This window comes from Diorhabda sublineata, chromosome 2, assembly GCF_026230105.1.
Source record: "Diorhabda sublineata isolate icDioSubl1.1 chromosome 2, icDioSubl1.1, whole genome shotgun sequence".
NCBI lineage: Eukaryota > Metazoa > Arthropoda > Insecta > Coleoptera > Chrysomelidae > Diorhabda > Diorhabda sublineata.
Window position 1 is genome coordinate 38510531 of NC_079475.1, and position 19167 is coordinate 38529697.

A 19167-nucleotide genomic window follows, 5' to 3' on the forward strand; every position below is an offset into this window, starting at 1 on the left:
CAGTTAAATAGCGTCTACATAGACGGCGGATGTTATTTCTCACAAAGGATTCACTTCCACGATTATTTCGATACATCATCCGTCTGATTTATTTATTTATTTATTCACTTATAACTAGTAAAAAATAAAAAACGGATAATATATGCTTTTTAATAAGAAACGTGTCATCCCAACCCCAGTATAATAAAATTAGTATACAATAATTAACATTAATAAAATGTAGTAGGTACTTATTTGGTTTGAACATTTTTTACAATCCAAAGTTTCAATTTACTTTTTAAGTACTAGTAAATTTCCCTTTATGACCTTAAGTTCATTTGGTAATTTATTAAATGATTTTATTGCCACAATAAAACTATTTTTATCACTAACAATATTTATTATTATATATAGTAATATACAACAGCTTCCAAGAAAAAAAATTGCTCCATATTTAATGGAAAAGCGCTATTAGTAAAATTGTTTTTGTTAATAATTTTTAATAATTTGTTTTGAAGCGTCTGTATCAGATTTAAATTATTAGAATACGCACCACCCCGTGTAATAATTCCATAACCTATAATACTTTGAAAAAGTGCATAATAAATTACCATAAGACTTTTATTTTCTATAAATTAAGATACAGACCAGGGGTTCACAATCTGGGGGGCGCGGAGAAAGTTCATGGGAGGCATGACACCCAAAAAAATAAATAAATAAGTTACAAAAATAATTTTCTCAAATCTAAAACGCCGAATTGATGATATGGCCGGGGATATTAAAAACCAGGTGGTTGATGCAATGAAACAATCCCCGTTTTTTGCTATCCAGCTTTGATTGTACGTATATGAAAGTATGAAGGATGAACTGATGTTTTCTACTGAGCTGGTGACCAATACTAAAGCTGTAGATGTTATGAAAGCAGTATCAGACTGTTTTGAGAAACACGAACTTTTTTGGCAAAAACTTATTGGTGTATGCACAGATGGTGCGCCTTCAATGCTCGGCTCTCGCTCAGGCTTGGTGCAGTTGGTCAAAGAGAAGAATGCTGACGTGGTTGGGATTCATTGTTTTATTCGCCGTCAAGCCTTGGCAGCAAAAACGCTTCCAAAAAAGCTATGTATTACTCGACTGTTTAAAGTTCTTTGTGAAGAACTGCTGCTGCTATGTCATACAGAAGTACGATGGCTATCAAAAGGCAGTATGTTGGGAAGACTATTTGAGCTTCGTGATGAAGGGATTACATTTTTGGCACTGCAGAAACAAAACGAGCTTAGTGTAGAGTTCAAAAAACCCAGTAACCAAGTGATTTTGGCCTATTTATCGGATTTTTTTGACACGTTAAACTTGAGACTACAAGGCAAGGCAATTTTCACATCTCGCCCGAAATATTTTTAACGAATTTCTTCCCTCCTGCGTTACTGATTCGTAATTAGACATGTCTTCTACCAATTTTCCGCTTACCTAAAGTTTCTATTAAAGGTGAGTCTGCTAGATCCTAGCAAGAGTTCAAAACAATGGGAGTTATAGAATTCGTTAGATTTTTGGCTACATTCCCAAAGTAATTATCAAGATTATCGGGTGAAGTAGACGAAGAAGCCTTTGGCAACGTTGCTGATGATATTTTCATTAATTAGTCGACGAACGCCACTGGTTTTTCTAGAACAATTTTTAAGAGTTTCGATTTATAAACATGTAGACCGGATGAATTTATGCTAGAGTGAATTCGTACGACCGAAAATTCTTAGTTTCAGTTATCTATTTAATAACGATGACAAATTATTCGACAATGAATATTATCATGTACAGGCAATAAAAATATGATGCCCTGTCACGCGTAATCGTCTCGTTAATTGAATTATATTAAAAAAATTATTAATCTTATTTATTGTACAAATGATTTGTCTATCTTGATGAACTAATTATATCCAAATACTTAGTTTGAGCAACCATAATTGAATAAACAAAAAACGAAATCAGTCAGTTACATCTATGAGATTCTTATTTTGTTAATAATATTTTCATTTCTAAATAATTCAAATACTTCTACCCAGGGCCGGATTAAGCTTTGCGCTTGGGGGGGCTATAGCCCCGGGCCCCAGGTCCAAGAGGGCCCCATCATTTGGAAATCATTCTGTATTTTTTGATGTGTTGATACCACATCACACACACAAATCTAACGTATTGATATTATTTTGTGGCTTTTTCCGGGTTTTCGAATTCCTTAAGGGGGCCCCGTCATTATTTTAGCCCCGGGTCTTATAAATCTTAATCCGGCCCTGCTTCTACCTCTAAACTCATCCATTTTTTGCTACAACAAATCTATATCTGTTAAAACCTGTGGTGCACTTCTTCTGCTTCTCCATTCATCTCAGATCGGATCTTGTTCTTTTGACCATCATCTGGAATCTTCAAATACAAGGTGTCCAGAAAGGGTATCGGGTATTTGTAAGTTCAAGTAAACAAAAAATATTCATAAGCAATAAAAACTTTTATCGTTTTTTGATACCTTATGAATTGGAAAATTATTTTGAAAAGATGATGTTATCCAAATGAGGACCGTTACGTTGCTGGTATTCTTCTAAACGGGCACGAAAATTGGCGATAACACGTCGACATAAAGCTTTTGATATTGCTGCCATTTCTGACCTGATGTTTTCCTTCAATTGGGTTCGGTTCGTTGGATTATTTTGATAAACCTTACTTTTAAGGTATCCCCATACAAAATAGTCAAGCGTGCTAAGGTCGGGGCTTCTGGGAGGCCAGTTGATGTTACCCCTTCGCGAAATGACTTTATTAGGGAATAATTCACTCACAACTTCCTTCGAGTCATTCGAGGTATGACAAATGGCACCATCTTACTGGAACCACGTTCTTGAGTTGAAACCTGCAACTCTGGGACCAAAAAATTTCGCAGCATATCGCAGTAACGGTCACTATCCACATTGATTGCTCGGCATCGTTGATCTTCATGAAAATAAGGACCAATAATTACTTTAGCAGACATAGCGGCCCAAACAACGACCTTTGGGCTGTGCAGGGGTTATTCATACTTTCAACTGCCCAGTACCGACAATTCTGCTTATTAACATGACCATTCAGGTCAAAACAAACCCTTCCCCGTTCCCTTTCGTCGTTCCATTTCGAATGTGGCGCGAAAACAAATACCCGACACCTTGTAGTTGCTCTGCAGCTTCCAGGTAGCTGTTTCAGGAAGTTGCTGGTGTTTCCATCTTACCCATATCTATTAAAACAATGCAATTACTGGTCGAGGAGAAAATATAATTTTTCAAATAGTAGGTTACCAGCTTCGTTTCGAATATCAGGATTTAGAGTCAATCTTAGCCGAAGGGTTGTTTGACATCAAAGATGGCAACTACAGAATAATCCTTGTTGAAACGATATGGATAGAGCTGTAGTTCTGGGGAAACTTCGAGTTCTATTGTATCACGTTCATTACGGCTGTCAGCAATACCATTTCTCTTCTAGATGGCTGCTTCAGGAAGTTACTGTACAAAATTATGTATATCGAAAGATTAAAGTACGTTGCGCGAGCTAAATCTCTAGAAACGACGTAGCTTCCAAACACCTCGCCTGGGTTCGTTTAAGTATGGAACAAGGATTAGGTAGAAGGTTTTGGTTTTTTCCAAAGTCAGGTATATTGAGCACGATTAATTTAATTCTACGCTATTTGGATATTAAGAAGGTTACTTGGAATTTCATGGGTCAAACATCCGTCAGTTAGGTGTGGACGGATTATCGTTTTATTGAGATAATTTGTTCGGTCTACCAGTATTAAGTATTTTTAAATGCAAGGTCAAATGGCGTGGTCCATATTAGTTTTCAAGGCACTAATGATGTGGGCTACTTTCTTGGGGTAGCGATTTCCTTGATTTTGTTTAGTGCAGCTTGCCGATGGTTAAATTTGATACAAATTGTAAACAGGTCAGTACAAGAGTAATTTTTGTCGCTATCTTTTCTCTTTCTCTTTTATCTTATGAAAAAGATTAATAGAGGTCAGATTGAATCACATGGTATAATATATGGTTGCCCTAATAAAACATACAAGTGAATTTAAATTGAACGGAATAGCGAGCAGAAGTGGATCAAGTGATTATTCTTTTCACAATCTCTTCAATTGAAGGAGAAAGACAATAGAGACAAAATACGGTACTTGCTTAGGTTATTTAGAATATTTAAGATTCATAAATTTCGTCGTATACCGTTTTAAATACCCACGTACTGTATCGATTAATTAAAAAATTAGGGTTATGTTTCTCGAGATAAATCTCGAAAAGTATAAAGTAATGTCAAGTACAGCGTTAACAAATATCATTTTTGTAAGTCAAGATATTTATTTTTATATATCTCTAAGTGTATACAGGGTGTGGCGCTAAAAGTTTTAATCAAAAGCAATTACGGATACAGTTATGTCAGAAATCTAAAATTACGAAGCTGTGTGTTTGGGAAGACGCTCAGCTCGAATATAGTGTAACCAATGAATACCCAACTTATTTATATTTCATACAGGGTGTTAAACTTATCCGCCTATACCGAGCAAAGTGAAGGAGGCATGAGCGAAGTTCGTTCCACAGGTATATACAGGTAAATTACTGCCTGATCCAGATATAGCCTGGACAGGCGAGAAATTTCTTGCTTACTTACTTAATTTATTTATATACTAACACTAAATAAACTAAACTACTTATTATTTACTAAACTAGACACTAAAACTTATTACTAAACACTTATCTAATTCTTAACATATTAATTTGTTTAAACACGTCGTTTACTTATCTATCCCTATGTATTGGGGATGATATCAGATTATTTTCTGACTTTCTGTTTGATAAACAAGCGCCTATTTATATATAAACGAATTTCTCGATAATTTGGTTCTTGAAAGTAAGCAAACTAAGAAATTGATTCTGGGAAACCTACTACTGCAAATTAATTATAAAAATAATTTAAATGTTTATCGGAAATTTATACCCGACGCGTCTACCGAATGTTAGATACCATTAACATAATTGAACAGGACGGCCTCACGGTACATATCGTGGACGAGTTCAAAACAATAACTTACTAAAAAAAATCCCAATTGTGTATTAACAATAGCTTATTGTTTGATCCATAGTTTAGCCACAGTATTTCGCCAATTCTTCCTACCTCATCTATATCTTGTAGCCATTTTTTCTTTGGGCGCTCTCTTCTTCTTTTCTCTCCTTCCTCTTCTTCCATTTTCGCAATGTGTGCTAATTATCTTGCTCTTTGTTCTCGAACTGTTTTTCCATAACCTTCAAGTATTCGAAGATAGTCTCTAGTTCTACATCTTCTGCAGATACCTTCTGGAATTTCAACATCGTCTTGACGTTTTTTCCCCACTATGTCCTCACATTTTTGACCTGGCCAATTTTTTTGATGCATATAGAATTGCTAGTCTTATTATTTCATCCGTTTGGATTTTGACTTTTTTTGGAAGGTTTGTCGTAGTAATACAGGACTTTTCGGAAAATACAACCCGGGGTCATGTAGATCAACTAACAGATTATTGCGGATCCTAACACAGAACCAGATTTAGATCGCAAAACTTCGCATTCAATTCATCAACTTTTGATTCTCATCACTTTTTTGTGCGATAATTCATCGCTTATATTTATTTAGTAGTATAATAGATCCTAGATGTTTAATAATGGTTATCAGCAGTTGTTTTTATGCTGAAGTACCAACAGAACAGAAGCCCCAAACCTCAGTGCTACTTATGATACTTAATGGTATTTTTAAAGTTTAAAAAACCATAGACAAATGACACATAGTGATTTTTTATTTGTTCTATGTGTTTTCCGAGCTATTCTTTCTCTTTTTTATCTGCAGCTGGGTTCTATGTTTGTCTCTTATCAGTTCTGTCATCAAGGGCTGCCTTGTACTCACCATCAAACCATTCTTCTTTCCTGCTTTGTCTTTGCCTTTTAAATAACACCCCATCGGTCTTCAATTGATGAGTTTGTCTCTTGGTTTTCGGTTAGCCTCGGTTCCTCTTTCTATTTCAAATTCATCTGTTTTTTCTGATACTATATTGGTATTATTATTTCATGAATAAGGGATTTAGTGCCGACGAAAATTGTTACTTTGAAATAAAATTGTCTATTTATATTCTAATTGAAACTAAACTATCCGCGAATAAAATGAATCTTCGTGGAACCCCCTTACCTCTAATACCTAACAGTACCATCCAGGGTACCCGAAGTTTTTGTAGCGTAGCGGGGCGTAACTTATCAAACGCGCGGAACAGCCGTTCTCTTCAGTACTTCAGTTCTTTGACAGAGTACCGAAGAAGAGACGCAGAATAATACGTCTAGTAACAAGTACCGGCGGCCTTCACAAAACTCTTTTGCATATGTAAACAGGAGAGAGACAGGTCTAGGTCAACAAAGGTATTCCTAAACGCCCGCGGGATTATTTTTTTTTTCGGCGGCGGTTCCTATTTTTTTTTTTTAGAATTTTGTGTTGTGACTGATTTTAGTGTTTTTGTGATGCATTCGACGAGGAATGTTTTTTGTTTGTTATGTACTTTACTTCAAGTGGTAAGTTTTTAAGAAATTACGGTGGTTTTAGGAGTGAAAAAGTTTTTGGACTTTTGACTGTTCTATTTTGATTGAAAAATTGATTATGGTGCTTTATTAAAATAGTTAATTATGTTTAGAAGTTTTAACAATAAATATTTGCTTTTAATGTGGACTAGCCATGTTATATTTTAGAAAAGCTTTTGTGAGACCAACAGAAAAAGGTTTGGAGTGGTGAAAACCCTTTGTATATTAAACTATCATAAGATCTATATGAATCTCTACGAAAATGATTTAGTGGCGAGTTCCAAACACCAGCTAAAGCTCCTGGAAAACTAAAATTTCAAATAGAAAATCATTTGAAAGAAATACTTTGAAGGAAAGTGTATGCGTTCTTCTTGAAATGGGAAACCAAAGAAGAAATAGATTTTATTTAGATTAAACATGGATCAATGAAGGACATACGAGGATTGATTGAAAAATTCTTAGCCTACTATAGAACCAAACAAAATTTCAATGTCAAAATACTTTACTACTCCTCTTAATTGGATACTTTTATTACTGAGAACCAGCAACGTCTCTAGACCTTTCAAAAAAAATGTTTTTCAGTTGAGGAAAGAGATGATGGTCGGACGGACCCAAATCTGGTGAATAAGTGGGATGTTCTAGTAATTCAAACCCTAAATCACGAATTTTTTGCACGGCAGTACGAGATTTGTGTACAGGGACGTTGTCCTGCAAAAACAAAACACCTTTGGATAGCTTTCCGTGTCTTATCCTTCCTCAATGTCCAATCTTTTATACCTAGCAACCTAGAATCTTAATCGTAGATTGAGTTCAAAGCTGGAAAAGGTTTTTCCAAGTTTTAGATTCGATTGAACGAGTTTCAGAAATACCTGTTCGATGCAGCATTTTATTTCTTTGTCTGATGTTCAATTTTTAGAAATCTACGGGTCCCTTGTTACGTGTTTCTTCAAATATTCCTTTGTTCACGTATTGAGGTTTTGTAGCCACTTCTATTTCAATTCTAACATTCGAGTTTTTGAAGAAATTAAGTTGTTATCGACTAAATCGTCCTCTATCTAACATTTGTGGTGATATTATCTTTTATATCCGCTGCTGTACAGTTGCAAAGTTGGGAATATTCAACCACAAATTAATTTGGAATTTGTTTAGATTTTACTAATTTAATACATAAGGTGTTTAACTTAACTGAGTAAGAGTATCCAGCCGGGGTTACAACCTTCGAATATAAATTAAACAGGAGTCGAGACTGCACACATCCTTTTTGGTTTTTATGCTATTATTGTTTATTTTTCTTGCGATGTTCGGTTCCAATATAAGTTTCCAATACATCTATGTCGAATCTTTTAAGGAGCTGCATTAGTTTGTGGTGTGGTGCACTATCGAATGCCTTCTCGTTGTCAATGGAGCATAGACAAACATCTTTTCTTCTGTCTTGGTCCTTGTCTCTTTCGTATTTTTGATAAATTCTTGGGTATGTGATTTTTAGGAATAATTTTAAGGTATGATTCATCGGGCAAATAAGTCTGTGATATTCGGATTTTTTGCTTTTGTCTTTTTAGGTTAGGGAATAACCTAACCTAACACAACAACTGTTTGAGACAACTGCACGAAAACTATGCTGTGTATACATATATTTCTGATCGATTTAAGATAGTCCGAATTGTTTTTATCAAACATTATACGCTGTGCCAGTTATGAGTGACATAGTTTTTACTCAAACAAAACAAACTCATAAAAAAGATTGAACGAACGTATATATACCGATAAAAAAAATCTCATTTGCAACAGAACAAGTTTAACTGTCTAATTCCGTTGGCAATTCAATGGGTCCAATTATTATATATTATTACGATTCAGTTTCGTCGATTTATATAACCTATTCGATTTTTTATTACTGTTACGGTTTTTATTTCTGTTTGCCATATGGCGTTGGCTCTAATTAACCCACCTGCTAAAATATTATACAAGGGGTTACGATATTCAACTAACAACGCATGAAATAATGCAAAAACAGGCAGAAACTATTAAGCTTCAAATGGTTAGTTAATGAGATAATTGATTTTATTACCATCTTTTAGTATTTTGTCAAAAATTGGATGAATTTTTTCTTTTATTTCATCCTCTATCTACGACGTAAACGTTTAAAAAATAACCAGAAATCACACATGGTCAAATCAAGCCAAAATGATGCATGTTCAACGACTGTCACTTTATTAGTCTGCTGGGCGTTATTTGACAATGCATTACTGCTACATAGGTGAACTGATTCCTTTAGCACTGACGGAGAGCGTGCCAAGACGCACCCGCTTGATTATCGGAAATAGGACATGGGAATTTCTTAATCATTTATTTAATTCAAATTAATGTTAGATCAAATAATAATAAAATAGCCCAGTACTCAGTGATAATCTGTCAAAATGGCAGGTCATAACTCAATGTAGTTAAAACTATAAAAAACGATGGGTAGATTTCACTAGATGTTTTTGTGAATTATTGTGAAGGCATATAAAAGCTTTATTCGAAAAATATGCTCCCAAGAAAGTGAAAATCGTTTTTTTCTTTCTCATGGCCACAGTGTTTTGCAATTTCAAAGGTGCAATAAAGTAAATTTTTCTTGAAAAGTCATTATCCCGTCAAACTTTCTCTTGATCTTTTACGACCCTCTAAGGCGCGACTTCTTCTACATATGTGCAATAGGACTGATTCCAGCTTGTTTTAGTCTCGTGCAGCCAGAATGGGCCTTGCCACAATCGCGATTTTAGCAACTGTTTGATACTGCAACCTCCCGAAAGAAGATCCACTGAATTGAGTTGCCTCGGAAGATGACGTCAGGTTTAGAAGAGCTAAATTCTTGGAGTTGACGAGCCGGGTTCCTCTCGAAAAAATTCCAATCTTTTTGACGCTGTTTTCGCGAATCTGAACATCAATACACGAGAACATCCTCTAATCGTAAGCTTCTTACAATGCCTTCAATTAAAAAGTCAATTACAACTCTCCCTTGCAGGAAACGATTGTTAATTCCACCCAAATATCGATTTACTCATCTTGCAAAATATAGGCCTTTAAGAGAACTCCTCCAAAGGTTTTGATTGTTTAATTATCGAGTTTATCATCCCTGGGCTGGTCTGAATGAGAAGTTTCAGGTTCACAGACACTGGAGAACAAAACCCAATTGGATCACAGATGTTTGGGACCAGGGAATCAACCCTTTAGTTCGTCATTCCTTCAGACCCAGTCAGTCCTTTCCAATAGTTCACTTCTGTCCGTTATCGAGAACACAGCGGACACTAGCACTATCACTGTCTTTTATCTTTTTGGCGGAGAGAAGAGAAGAGAAGTGGATGAAGAAGGTGTTTCCAGGATTACGATAATCCTTCGAACGTCCTTTGGTTTAAACAGTTTGGACGTGTCTCTATTTCGATAGTTTCTAGAATATTCCTGGACTTGAAGGAACGAAGTTTTGATTCTATTGATTGTGTGTCCAGTATGGATACCATGTTGTTCAATAGAGGAATTATCGAATTAGTGATTTGTCTGGCCTATATAGGAACAGGTGCGGTTTGAGCAGGGGATTTCATACCTTGGACGCATCTGATTAGAGTTTCTGATTGGGTTTGGAGATGCGACAGAGTGCATTCGATTCGCGAGAGTCTCTCGGGAAACTTTGCGAACAAAAATTATGAATAAGAAATCAAAATTGTATTTGTACAGGTTCTTTCAAATCGAATGCTAATAAAATATTGTGTTTGTGCTTTATTTTTTCAACTATATTTCGTTTGTAACGTGTAATTTGTCACAAGTAGTTAATTTGATGGTGAATTCTCATAACTACATTAGTTAAAATGATTCTTCAGCATTTACGTAATAATTGACATACTTCTTTGGTTTTAAAGAGTCGGGCAGTTTTCAAATTAATACATTGTATGAATAATTTTACAGTAATCTCGAGTTCACTATCATACAAAATCGTTCATTCGTATATATGTAACGTTAGTAATGAAAAAAAAAACAGTTTTTTATTATTAAAGTGATTTTCTCGATAATGTTGTATGAAGGTAATATTTACGCAAATTCTATAAAACGATCTATTAAACTTATTGAACATGTAAACAGTTATCTTGAAGAGTAATATGCGAAAAATTACTATCGTTCGATCGAAAACTTAATTAAACATATTCGCCAGAGACGTAAATTACTAATAAAAATCTTAAACTCTAACGGGGGTTTTAAATTGAATTTTACAAATTTAGCTGATTATTCGTGAGTTTATGGTATCTGATCGACGAATGTACTTTCACAAATAAATAATAAGAGACTACGTACATACCTGTGTGTTTTGTTTTACGTTTAGTATACAGAGATGACTGAGAACACGAGACATAAGTACACGAAGCATGGAAATAAAGTTAATCGAATTTATCGTGCTATTAAGATTGGATTACTATCAAATATTCTTTTTACGTAACTTTTTAACAAAAATGAAGGAACGGAAATTATTTTTACTATAAAAAACACGAGATCAAACTTATTAACGTAATAATAAACAAAATAAATAGTTGTATTTATATTTCCTAACCTCATTTTGGTTTTTCTTCTTTTTTATAAAAGTTGTGCGTCGACTGCTAAGAGTCATTAGCAGTCATTAATATTATACTATTAGAAAGTACATACTATATACAAAGTTGTTATATTACGTACAGTGAGAATTATTATTAAGCTCTGGACCTGCAGCTACATTACTACAAATTGCCAAATCTCCAAAAAAAAGTGAAGATTAGATCTATCTATGGAAACTTGCGTTGTGGCTGGGTTTCAACGACGAATTAACAATTTTCGAGAAAAAAGAAGATTAGAATTGATCGTTTTCATTATTATTGTTGTAACAGTCGTAATATAATACAAAATATACAATTCTACAATGGTAGTTACAAAAAAATATATTTTGAATGAGAGGGATGTAAAGGGTTTTCCAATAAAAGGTGTTATTTTGAACAGCCCGCTATTTTGGTAAATGTCATTTTCGAAGCTGTCATTTTTTGACATTTGGCAAGTAGAAACTACGCCATTTATGAAAATGGAACGATACATGCTTCAACAACGCATTGAAATTATTAAAATTCACTAAAAAAATGGTGAAAGTTTGACAGAGACGGTTCGTAAAACTAAAACATTTTCGGGTCGACGTGAGGCACCTTCTCGGACCGCAATACAGAAATTAGTGGAAAAATTTGAGCTATTGGGACAAGTTAGTGATGTGAACAAGTAAGTTTCGACGCGTTGTATGGAATATGCAAGTTTTAACAGTCGCTGATATTCTTGAAATATTATCCGCCTATAGTTATAAGAGAAGTCAAACAACATTTTAGTTCTTCACTATCGAAACCAAAAAAATTTCCATTGATCCCCGGCTACGATTGTGGACCATCAAATTTCTATCTTGTATTAACAACAAGCGCGGATCCAGGAGGAAAGGTCACGGGGCCACGACCTCCCCTAAACCCTGATTAATTAGCTTGGTTTTTTGTTTCAAAGGAATTGAGGTTTAAAGTAAAAATTTAGTAAAATTCGTCACTATGCTGTCAAAAACAACGTAATTAACTAATATTTTTTGGGTAAAAGACTTAAAATGCCATGTCTTTGGGGGAGAACTCGTCCTAATACTAATGACCCCCCGTTTATCAAGACCCTGGATCCGCCCTTGATTAATTAATTTTTAATACACATGGGTTTGACCACTCCAAACCTTCCTCTAACATAACGACCCTTCAATGTTGCAAAGACTACTTTAATTAGGACATTAACCACATAAAAATCAATAATACCTTAACGGAATTTCACCCAACCGACATATCGCTACAAATAAATTAAAATAAATGCAAATCCAGTAAATGTGTACCGCGTTTCGTTCTGCTCGACTTATAAATCTGTTGTCGATTGTGATAACTGCATTTTCATCACATCGCGAACCGTTGAGCGACGTTATGTTTTCCATCAACAAGATCGTAAAGTTCGGTTAAAGATGTTGTTAAACAGCAGGCACGTCTGCATGGCCGATATTCATTAGACTTGTTACAATGATTTTGAGATTGCTACGAAACGATCTGCTGACCAAAACCTCTGCTTGTCGTCTTTTATGTTCTGAAGGATCAGAAAAAAAAGTCTTCTTCTAGTACTTTCAACGTAGAACTGTAGAGTGGTCAATATTGAGTTAGGGATGATTTACGAGGTCTGGCGATTAAATAACGAGACTGCGCGCCTAGAGGGCGCCCTAGACGAGTTGGGTATCTAGATATCTTGTTTATGCACGTCCCAAAACACGTTTCCGACACTATTATAGTATTTGTGCAGTAGCGGTTTGAAACGAACGTGTTTTTTCCCGTGCCGAAAACCATGAGCAAACAAGAGCAACGTATCAATCTCAAATTTTTCGTAAAATTGAAAAAAACTTCGACTGAGTGCTATAAATTGTTGCAAGATGCCTATGGGAACGATTCTCTATTTCGTGCGCGTGTTTTTGAGTGGTGTAAGCGCTTCAGTGAAAACCGAGAGAGCAAATCAAAATTCAAGGTAATGTTGATCATTTTTTTCGACTTTATCGGTATCGTGATGACTGAATGGGTCCCAGAGGGTCAGACTGTCAACTAGACTTACTATTTGACAGTTTTGGCAACACTGCGAGGACTAGGTCGTAAAAAACGGCCAGATTTTGCACCAGGACAACGCATCTGCCCATAACGCGCTATCTATGCTTGAACACCCACCGTTCTCACCAGATTTGGCACCGTGCGACTTTTTTTGTTTCCGGAGATAAAATCTGCTTTGAAAGGTACCCGATTTGAGTCGATGGAAGCGGTAAAGCAAAAAACGGCAGAGCTCTTAAAGACACTCACCAAAGAAGACTTCCAGCACTGCTTTTTTGTAACCAGTCTCGTTATTTAATAGCAAGACCTCGTATTTCCGAGGAATATGAAGGTTATTTCAAAAAATTTTCTCCTTTCGTTCAGAAAACTTCAGTTGAAGGTATATTTCAAGCAGAATTGAACAATTTCCTTGCAACCTCTCTGAACAATTTTAGGTATGGAACGGTATATAATGTTTCTGGGAAGAAAAGGGCCCAATTACTTCAAGGTATGGCTCGGAAATCAGTTGTATCTCATTTGAGGACAGTTTTAGAAAATGTCGTACCAGGATCATGGCGCACTAGCTAGTTTTCTAAGAACTAAGTACTTCTGAAAATGAAATTTCACGCAAATTCTGTGAATGAAATATTTTGGTTTTCCCAAAAATGTAAAGTTGCGACAGTTTTTGTTGATAAAAGTAGAAAGTTACTTTAAAAATAAACAAGAAGTTTCCTCGTACAATTTATAAACGGTGTTATCAAGTTTACTTAGCTACGAGAAAGTTGAATGCCTAATTAGTATGAAGAAAAAGCTGGTGAAAAATGTAATCGATCCCGTTCAACCGCCCACATCGCGTGTTTGAGATAAACTTGAAAAAAAAATAATTTCAATGAACTGATTCACGATACGCAAGAATTGTCTGTTCGGATTTGTGACTTTAAAGTATCCGAGAAATTCCTAACTGTATTCAATATTTTTTTTTAATCAAAAATGGGGATAAGCGAAACCAACTTTAAATTACAGAGGATGTCTGTGAAAATTGTAATGTAATTTTAAAGCTAGTCTACTGTACATTATCTATCCTTCAATAAGAATTTTGGAAACAGCCGATAATTTTTGGGAGCCAAATCTGGAGGTTATGGCAAATGCTCAAATAATTCGAATCTTACCTGGACTAAAAACACGACGTGGGTGCGTTATTCTGCTGTATAAAACATCCCTTACTTTTTTTTATCACTCATAATACGCTAAGCGTGATCTACCCTTCTGAAGATTTCATCTTGAATTTTCTTACCCTGTATTTGGTTTCTACTGATAGATGGAGAAAATTTTCTGTATTTTATCTACAATACGTTAAAAAAATGTCTTTTCGAGTTTGCTTTTTTTATTTCAGTTCGGACACGAGTAGGATTTCCGTGACGAATGGATTTGACTATGCCATTTAGTAAATCGATCCAAAATAAATCGAAAATTAAGAATAAAATTTTTCGATATCTCGCTTCGTTTTCGAGATATCGATACTTGAATTTGGAAAAATTTATTTTTATTTAATATTTGTATATATCAACCTAACCTAACCTAACCTAACCTAACCTAACCTAACCTAACCTAACCTAACCTAACCTAACCTAACCTAATCTAATCTAATCTAACCTAACCTAACTTAACCTAACATAACCTAGCCTAACCTTCTCATGGAGCACTTTGAGTGTAAAAAGTTCAAAAATCGTGATTTTTTTACAGCCGAAATTTCTTCGTGTGAGAATTATTTTAGTTTTATTTTATTATTATTATTTTTTTCTTAACGGGGGCTTCGCTCCCTCGTCCCCACGAAGGTTTGGCCCCTCGACTTGGATTCCGGACCCTGATTTACCCAAAAGCCACAAGCCGCGAGGAAGTTTGAAGAGGGGAGATTGGGGGCAGATAAATTGGGAGCGGGTAGATTTGGAACGAATTTTTACAGTCATTTTTCCGATTCGGTTGATTTTTTCGTTAAAAATAGAATAAATGATGCAAAAATAATTGCTAGAGAACTTTTCCAGGATAATTGTGAAATACTACAGTAGTGTGGGTTTTCAATTATATAACAAACTAAATAATATAACTTTTGAACGTATTTTTTGGTCGAAAGAGAGAAATTACTAATTAAATCTTCAAACTATCATTAAATATTTTTTTAATTCATAAATAATGAAAAATAACTGATAATTCTTTATGAATTATTCATGTATTTATCGTATGTTAAGTTATATACATCAGAGTGATGAAAGTTATCAAAAATGCCCCATTTTGTTATAAAAAACTGTTTTTTTCAATATAATTGTGGAGTATCCGGGTAAATAATATAAAAATTAAATAAAAAATCTCTTGTTTATTGAATTTTAAGTGATAAAATATTCATTTGAAACGAAATATTGAACGCCATCTGTTCAATAAAGCGAATTTTGAACTAACGTTTGATTATAACTTTAAGTATCGATATCTCGAAAACGAAGCGAGAAATCGTGCTCCCCTCTCAAATATTTCCACGCAAATAAACCGAAACTCAAGGTGTGTCAACAACTCCTTGCTACTTTAGTTTTAAGATATGGCAACACTGATGTGAATATGTCAAAACTGACATTGCCGTCATAAAGTTTGACATTTTTAATGGCGAACGTACTCAGAACGTGTGCTATTTGAGATGTTTATAAATACTTGGTCAAAAAATGGAATTAAATCGAAGACATCTTCAGGCGATGACTTTCGACGAGGATTAAACCAACAGCAGTATGCCGATCAAATCGTTTAGACTTTTGGTGACGAAGCGCCATCTTGTGCAACCGTGTTACGCTGGTATTCCGAATTCAATCGTGAACGCATTTCATTACAGGATGAATTTCTTGAAGTTCGGGAAAAATCGGCCGAAAACATCGATGCCAAATCCAAAAAAAGTTGTTCAAACACAAAAGTTTTTGAATAGTTACAACATCGAATTGAAGGGTCATCCTTGTTTGGCACCCAATGATTTCTCTCAGGTCAAAAATAAATTGTGAGTTCAACGTTTTTCTACACCTGAAGGACTCAAATTACATGTTGGAATGGAACAATTACTTCGACAATTGGTTCAAACGTGTACAAAATTGTACTGGTCTTAATGGAGAATATTTTATACTTTATATTGTATAGAACAAACGGTAATTCATCGAGAATTATCATTTTTATTGAGAATTGTGAATAATATTAATCCTTCTAATGATTCCTTTGTGGCCTATAACAAGACACAACTTGATACTATACATAAATTTCCTTTTTATTCTTTAGTTTACTGTAAACTTTTACTGTTACGAATGCTTTGGCGACAAAACTAGTTTTGAATCGTCATTACGTATATATAGTAATTATTTTAAAAGTTGATCTCACGCGCGTACAGTAAAGAATAAAGCCGACTTTTTATTATGAGATATAATATAATTAATTGTTGACTATATGTCAATTAATGTTTATAGTTAATCTATTTAAACTTGTGTCGCAAATCTGCTGGTGTACAGCCCTTCAATCTTCTCATCTCGAAACTTTGTCGAGCAATTTGACACGTTCATTATATTTTTCACTATTCATACTTCTGAATCTTCTTCTTTACTTGTGGAACGTACCACTGACCGTTCACTATCATTCGAAGCACTCTACTTTGAAATATTTCCAAAATGGCTGGATTTGAGTTGCTTGTATAAGTGGATACCTATGTCTAGGCGGGATTAAACATTTTTTCTCTCGAGATATCGGTAACTCTAGAGAGCACTGGTAGTGAACGTCGTGATTTCTTTTCCTGCAGCACACTACACCAGCCACAACACCAATTTGGCATGTTACTTTCGTTGCTTAAACTTTCAGCTTTCCAAGCTTTTTAATCCATCTTTTTCTCCCATAAAGTCATAAATTTATTAACGTTGGACCTATTGAATCTTCTGCATTGCGAGATTGCGAAATTGATTCTGGTTTTCTGAGTTGGGGATCGCGTTGCATAAAGAACCGTTTTTCACCGGCCATTTTGTAGTCATATTAATGATATGGCTTCTAATTCCAGAATATGCTTTTTAATTCTCCATTTTTTCACTAAATGCACAAGATTGTTTTTATCTTTTTCCCGTTAGCATGAATAATCAAAGACTGCAAACCTCGTTATAACCTATTTTCTCGCCCCGAAAGGCTCTAATTGCTGCTTCACTCCACTGACCATACTTTAGTTTACCTTTTGCAGCATATTTTCTCTAAAAAAATAAATTTGAGCTCTATAAATCGTACCGGTGCGAATTAAGCAACGATAGGTAATTATACACTTTCAAGGTCGCCTGGTTTTTTGGCTCTAGAAAATCGAAAAATGGATGCATTTTAATGATCTTGGTCTTAAAATGTTCCATTTTACGGCGGATTTATAAAAAAAATTAGTAGAAATAGCCGGAATGAAAATTTTCCATAGTTTTACTGTTTTAAATCGTAAAAAATACGGTTTTGCAAAATAATCCGTTAGAAAAAATTATGGTAATTATACACTTTCGCGGTCACCTGGTTTTTTGGTTAGGTTAGGTTAGGTTAGGTTAGGTTGGCTTTAGAAAATCGAAAAATGGATGGATTTTAATGATCTTGGTCTCAAAATGTTCCATTTTACGGCGAATTTATAAAAAAAATTAGTAGAAATAGCCGGAATGAAAATTTTCCATAGTTTTACTGTTTTAAATCGTAAAAATACGGTTTTGCAAAATAATCCTTTACAAAAAATTATCCCATTATCAGATAAAGTTCTTATATTTTTTTTTGTATTCTACATAAATTAATAAACAATTTTTAAAAAAAAAATCCAAAAAGAATGATTTTTTCAGTTTTTATAGTTTAAAATGAAATCGATGAAAAACAATCATTTTTCGTGAATAGTTTCGTACTATATTCTTCAATGTTAATAGTTTTTGGACCATTAAAAATCGAAAAATAGATAATTTCTATAATTTTGGTCTCAAAATGTTCCATTTTACGACGAAGGATTATATGTAGAAAGTCATTTTTTTTGCATTTAAAGTCAGGGGCCATCCATAAAGTACGTCACACGAATTTTAGGTCTTTTGAACCCCTCCCCCCGTGCTTGTCACAGGTTGTCACATTTTTATAACCCCCCCCTCCTGATGTGACGTCACACATTTTTTAAATTTATGTATGTAATTAAAAATAATCGAGAGAAAACTATTTTCATTTTTTACTTATTTTTATTAAATAATAATCTAATAAAATCAACATGAAGTCCAACATTTCATAAAATTTTTTAATTTTGTATTCACATCCAAACTTTGCGTTTTAGTATTTTAAATTTTAACATGTGACGTTACAAAACTATTGACCCCCCATGCCCCTTGTGCACATGCCCACGATGTACACTTCGGTCATACCCTCCCTCCCCATTAACGTGTGACGTACATTATGGATGGCCCCTCATGAAACTGTAAAAAATATTAATTTTTTTTAATTTTCGTATTTTTTTTATAAATGCGCCGTAAAATGGAACATTTTGAGACCAAGATCATTAAAATCCATCCATTTTTCGATTTTCTAGAGCCAAAAAACCAGGTGACCGCGAAAGTGTGTAATTACCATAATTTTTTCTAAAGGATTATTTTGCAAAACCGTTTTTTTTTACGATTTAAAACAGTAAAACTATGGAAAATTTTCATTCCGGCTATTTCTACTAATTTTTTTTATAAATTCGCCGTAAAATGGAACATTTTGAGACCAATATCATTAAAATCCATCCATTTTTCGATTTTCTAGAGCCAACCTAACCTAACCTAAATTAACCTAACCTAACCTAACCTAACCTAACCAAAAAACCAGGTGACCGCGAAAGTGTATAATTACCATAATTTTTTCTAACGGATTATTTTGCAAAACCGTATTTTTACGATTTAAAACAGTAAAACTATGGAAAATTTTCATTCCGGCTATTTCTACTA

At 34.4% G+C, this 19167-nt stretch overlaps 1 protein-coding gene across 1 annotated transcript in view; it reads left to right on the forward strand.

Moving 5' to 3' along the window:
- The first annotated feature begins 6290 nt into the window (after positions 1–6290).
- Positions 6291–19167, forward strand: part of LOC130453372 (uncharacterized) — a 36990-nt gene continuing 24113 nt past the window's right edge. Inside the window, exon 1 of the mRNA XM_056793079.1 lies at positions 6291–6563. Within this exon, the coding sequence (XP_056649057.1) occupies positions 6513–6563 (51 nt within the window). The 5' untranslated portion in view covers positions 6291–6512. The remainder of the gene's footprint in view (positions 6564–19167) is intronic.